Source organism: Otolemur garnettii, unplaced genomic scaffold (assembly GCF_000181295.1).
Source record: "Otolemur garnettii isolate 467f Iridium unplaced genomic scaffold, OtoGar3 scaffold00041, whole genome shotgun sequence".
In the NCBI taxonomy this organism is placed as follows: Eukaryota; Metazoa; Chordata; class Mammalia; order Primates; family Galagidae; genus Otolemur; species Otolemur garnettii.
Genome location: NW_003852436.1, coordinates 7,779,559 through 7,785,579, shown reverse-complemented (window position 1 = coordinate 7,785,579; position 6,021 = coordinate 7,779,559). Strand labels below are relative to the sequence as shown.

Genomic DNA, 6,021 nt, shown 5'->3' with positions numbered 1-6,021 from the left:
TCTTGGGCAGGGGGGTTTAAGGAAAAGAACCTAAAGTGACTTAAGACACTTACCAAATGTAATATGTCTGGACCCAGATTCAAAGAGACAAACTATTATGAGAGGGTAGGGAAGGGAAGAAGAGACAGGATTTGAATGAGTATCATCGAATATGACCTAATTCTCCCTAGAATTAAGGGATTGATTGTTGGTGATAAGAATATTGTGTTTTTTTAAGTGTCAGCTTTTGCAGATACAATTCAGAAGTACATAAGGATAAAATGCTATGGTACTGAGCTTTCTGTCAATAATGGGGGAACCAGCAAGAGTATACGAGAAGCAGGATCGTCTTTAAAGCTGGGTGTTGAATACTTGTAGCTTCCTTTTATTTTTCTTTCAACGTTTACACATTTGAAATTTTCCATACTAAAACGGAAGAAAGCATTAGGGTATATCCTGTCAATTCTACAGCTGATTCTCAACGCTTCCCACTGCTCTCAGCCTTTTCCAGCTTCCTGCAGTCCAGCACATATCTCTGTCCCCACAGATGGGCTGTAACACACAGTCCCACTCCTCTCTGAAGTTCCTGGCCCCATAGCAACACCGTTCTATTCTCGCCTCTATTCTGCACTGGAACCCAACCTTGTCATCCTTGCTCTATACGTAAGACAGAAACCCAGCAACCTCATCATAGCTGAAGATGAAGTCAGCAGGCCAGCAAACAACAGCTCTGTGAACCATGCTGTCTATACTGCATGGCCTGGAGCCAATCTCATGTTCCAGATTTTTGGCCTCATTGATTCATCTCAAGGAACCTACAACACAGAGTATCAAGACAGACTGTGGTCACACAGCATTTCTGTACAGCTAAAATCCAGCACCACTCTGCCCAGAATTCTCTTCCTCTAGATACCAGGATGAGTCCTCTAAAGGCCCTCAGCACTTCACACCCCAGAGATAATAACCCTCCGCCCCACTTCTGGCTGCTTTCCCTTCTTTATTTTGTTCTGTAGCACTGACCACTGCCTGGCAGTATGTTACACGTCTATTTATACTTCACCTCCCCTTCTAGAATGTAACCTCCATGAAGGCAGGGACTTGGTTTTCAGAATCGATTCTCAGATTCCAAGCAGAAAGTAGAACACAAAAGGAGCTCAGTATCCCAGGAAAGTACAACTAAATATCAAAGAGGGTTAAGAACAAAAAATTGGTGCCACTAACGTAAGCTAAGAACATGTAGCTCCACCACTGACCCACACACGACACTCACCCCACGGGCTGTCAGGGCACTATTTTTATCCACTTGCATATGCAGTCTTTCCTAAACAGCTGAAAACAAATCAATGACTTCAGGTTCACATGAAAGTGATGAATCTGTCAGTGTGTGCCAGAAAAACGCCACATGCCTTCTAGGGTATTTGTAATACAAATTATCTCAGAAGTTAGGGAACAGTATAAATTATATTAGGGCTTGTAAAGGACATATATCTCTGTCATTTTTCAAATCAAAATCAGTGCTCTCTTCCCACTTCACTACAACTCTACCCAATAGAAACTTGCCCCAGCCACCATCAGTAATGTCTATGAAGCTGGCTGCAGTGACAAGGGTGCCTGCTTCTTATCACCCACCAGCTCTACCTTTTAGATACCGTGTGATCTTGAACAAGGTAAAGTGCCTCAATTTTCTCATCCATAAAATGGGGAGTATATAACTATTACACCCTCATAGGGTGGACATGAGAATTAAACAACTTAATGGTAGGTAAAAGCTTAGAACAGTCCCAGGTACATAGTCAGGGTTAACTATTAACAATCTAACCATGAGGCGGTACCTGTGGCTCAAAGGAGTAGGGCGCCGGCCCCATATAATAGAGGTGGCGGGTTCAAACCCAGCCCTGGCCAAAAACTGCAAAAAAAAAAAAAAAGCTAACTTAAGCATTTGCTGCCTCCTATTAATCTGAAATTTAAAAAAAATAAAGGTTAACTATCTTAGGTATCATGGATCAGTATTATTATCTCTAAGTCTTTCCAAACTAAAAAAGGAAGACTTTGAAAGAAAAGCATAATGATTAACTGGGTCCTTATTTTGAGTCAATTTATTCCTCCTACCCTTGGTAGAGCTGCAGAGCTCTTCTCCACTCAGTCTGTGAGAAAGCACAACCCAACTCCTTTGCCAAGATGCCATCAACCTAAATCAGGCACACTCTCTGGGTAGCCTCTGTCTGCCACTCTATACCCTGGCACAGAGCAGGTACAGCTTAGCTGTCTGAGCTCTCATGTTCGGTATTCTGATTTCTACCACATCTGAACCCAGTCAAACACTCATATTTTAAAATAATTCTAAGTAGCACTCATTCCCAAGAACATATAAAAAGAAGCTGGTAATTTTTTTAAAAGCCTGAAAAAAACCAGTGAGGACAGGCGGTATGTGACAAACCAGCAGAGATTCTACTGTGAATCTTTCTTCAATTAAAGAATATCATTAGGAAGGAAATGTGAGCTTTCTAAGGCAGGCAGGCAAATATTTAATACCCCTCAAATTCACTGCTGAGTATGCATTAAATAAGACCACCCACTCAAGGCACTCAGTGTACAGGTACACAGGGAGCACCCAAAGAAGGCTAGCTATTCCTATTCCTGGTATGATCATGAGTGTCAAGGCAAAGTGCAATCTCAAAGACTTCTCCACCCAATCTAGAAGTCTATAGGGCATAAGTCAGGCGCTAACATTGCCCTGCTGTCCCTCTGTCTCTGCAAAAGCTTTTCTGCTTTTATCCCATTGATATATTAAAGGTCCTGCATAAGACTTTTTAAACGCTGTGATGCAGGGGCTGCACGTGGTGGCTCATGCCTGTAATCCTAGCACTCTGGGAGATCAAGGCGGGTGGACTACCTGAGCTCACAGATTGGAGACCAGCGTGAGCCAGAGCGAGAGACTTTGTCTCTAAAATAGCCGGGTGTTGTGACAGGTGCCTCTAGTGCCAGCTACTTCGGAGGCTGAGGCAAGAGAATTGCTTGAGCCCAAGAGTTTGCGGTTGCTGTCAGCTATGACGTCACAACACTCTACCAAGGGTGACAAAGTGAGATTCTGTCTCATTAATTAATTAAATGCTGTGATGTCAACAAAAAGCTAGAAATCACTGATGTACTCGGACCCTCCACTGTATTGATGAAGAAACAGAACTTCCATCCAGAGGTCCAGCAACCTGCCCAAGATCAGTATCCTCATGGAAAAAGAAATTCAGGCTCCTGAAACCTCTTCCCACCATAATGCACTATGAGCTCACAGATAAATACATCAAAACTTCTACCAGAATGGGCTCTAAACCCAGATTTTCCTCCTTTGCAACCACTCCCTGAATTACATTCCTCTCAACTCACCATAATTTCCCTCTGTTCTTCTAGATTCTTCAAAAAATTTGAAAATTCACGTAAGGAAGCATCTGTAAAGAGAAACAAATCATTATTTGGTGGCCAAGGCAAAGGAGAACAAATCAAAAACTCATTTTTAATTACCTATGCAGCGTTCATCATCAGTTTCTGCATCACCAATAAACTCAAATTTAAAGTCTCTCAGTGAATGAGCAAACTTCCGCTGGGCCGCTGAAAGACCTAGAAAGAAAGGTGTAATGATTACTCAGGTCCTCATTTTAAGTCAAGGCACAGAAGAAACTTATTCCTCCCACTCTTGGGAGAGCTCTCCACTCCATCTGTGAGAAACCCAACTTCTTTGCCAAGATGCTCACCAACCTCACCCGGGCACACTCTCTGGTAACCCTCCTTTAGTCTATACCCTGGCACCAAGAAGATACTGGAGAAATGTTTATTCCCTCCCCCATCTTTTTCCTCAGATCTGATTATTTCACAATGTTCCCTAAAGCACTTTCCCTTTCTCTGCTCACTTGGGTCAAAACTTGCCCATTTCTAAAGTTCAGGCTCTGATCAGGAACACACACACCTGACAGCACCTCTCAAGACTTGATGAGATCTGGCTGCCTATCATGGTTTCAAACATAAGGTTCTCAAAAGTGCAAGGTCAGGCAACCAGGTGCTCTTAACTGACTGCCAAACAACCACTCCAGACAGAGAAACCCAGGCCTCCAAAATAACATTCATAGAGAACAGCATCCAGGAGGTAACCGAAGGCCAAAATAAAATGATAGAATCAATTCTACAAAAGACCTGCAGAGGCCAGAAATGGTGGCTCACGCCTATAATTATAGCACTCTGGGAAGCCGAGGCAGGTGGATTGCCTGAGCTCAGGAGTTAGAAACCAGCCAGAGCAAGAGTCAGACCCTGTCTCTGGGCAGCACCTGTGGCACAGTGAGTAGGGAGCCAGCCTCATATACCGAAGGTAGTGGGTTCAAACCCAGCTCTGGCCAAACTGCAACAAAAAATAGTTGGGTGTTGTGGCGGGCATCTGTAGTCCCAGCTACTCGGGAGGCTGAGGCAAGAGAATCGCCTAAGCCCAGGGGTTGGAGGTTGCTGTGAGCTATGACTCCACAGCACTATACCAAGGGTGACAAAGTGAGACTCTTGTCTCACAAAAAAAAAATAAATAAATAAGAGTCAGACCCTGTCTGTACTAAAAATAGAAAAACTAGTCAGGCATGATGGCACATGCCTGTCATCCCAGCTACTCAAGAGGCTCAGAAAAGAGGATTGCTCAAGCCCAAGAGTTGGAAGTTGCTATAAGCTATGATGCCACAGCATTCTACACAGGATGACAGAGTGTGACTCTGTCTCCAAAAAAAAAAAGAGAGAGAGAACTACAGAGGTCCTCTGGGAGGCCAAGGTAGGTAGATTGCTTGAGCTCAGGAAATCAGGAAACCAGCCTGAGCAAGATCAAGACCCTAGCTATAAAAGTAGCTAGGCATAACAGAGTGTGCCTATAGTCCAAGGTGCTTGGGAGGCTGTGACAAGAGGATCACTTGAGGGAGGCTGACGCAAGAGGATAGCTTGAGCCCAGGAGTTTGAGGTTGCTGTGAGCTACTGCGTCACTCTACCCAGGGTGACAGAGTAAGACTGCCTCCAAAATAAATAAATATAAACAAAATACAACAAGCTAACATTTATTCTATGGGCCAGACACCATGCTAGGTGATATACCTATATTTTTTCATTCAATATTCAAGAGATACATAAAAGAAAGATCATCATCCCTAATGAGGAAGCTAAAGCTCAGAGATGTTAAGTAGTTTGCATAAGGCTGCACAGCTACAAGGACAACAAAGGCCTGATGTTACTCCAGAGCCACTGGTTGAAAGCCCATGCTCAGACCAGTACCCAACCCTGCCTCTGGTTTAAAGCACTTTCTGAGAAGCCATTCACTGACTCCTGCACTCCCCACAGCTCCTGTCTCAAAACAGTGAAGACTGACAGTCATATAACGTTAAAATAAAATCTCAAGCAAACTGAAAAACTGAAAAGCATAAAATGCAATCTATACCTGCTGATCAGAACATTGGCATGCAATAAATAAATGTGGACAAGAATGTGCAAACTGAGGTACAACAGAAGCCATTTTCTCTTATTCACTGCATTATAGTTAATAAGAAATAAAAGCAAAAAAAATCGCATTTTTACATTAGAAAATGTCATTTGAGTGTGGGGGGATTGTGGGTTTTTTAACCAAATATTTAGCCCCAATTATTAAGTACAGTGATCGTCCCCCTCTTGCCCTCCAGGCCAAGTTGCTTTCTTTTAAAATGTCTCTTAACGCTCCTGAGTTCTTTCAGCTGCTGTCTTGTTGCTGTTGTTCAATAGGCCGTTTTCGGAACAGCTTTAGGCTCACAGCAAAATGGAGCTGCAGGCACAAAGATTTCCCACCCATGCCCTGCCCCCACACGTGCAGGGCCTCCACTCTTATCAACATTCCCACTGTCACGGGTTTTGAAACTTCATTTTTCCTCTAATTCATGTTTATCTTCCTGTTCTCAAACTTTTTCTCTTTAAAATTAAAAAAGAACCCAAACACTGGAAGACCTAGATATGAAAGGCAAGGCTGTAAAACTTTCAGAAGATGAAGTAGGATTGAAATTT

General features: G+C 43.1%; 1 protein-coding gene across 1 annotated transcript in view; it reads right to left on the bottom strand.

Annotated features, from left to right (window-relative positions):
* The window catches only part of ARHGAP10 (Rho GTPase activating protein 10), a 293,594-nt gene that overhangs the window by 230,058 nt on the left and 57,515 nt on the right, over positions 1-6,021 (bottom strand). Inside the window, exons 2-3 of the mRNA XM_023513448.1 lie at positions 3,496-3,615; positions 3,361-3,422 (exon numbers count right to left, since the gene is read on the bottom strand). Coding sequence (XP_023369216.1) covers positions 3,361-3,422; positions 3,496-3,615 — 182 coding nt within the window. The remainder of the gene's footprint in view (positions 1-3,360; positions 3,423-3,495; positions 3,616-6,021) is intronic.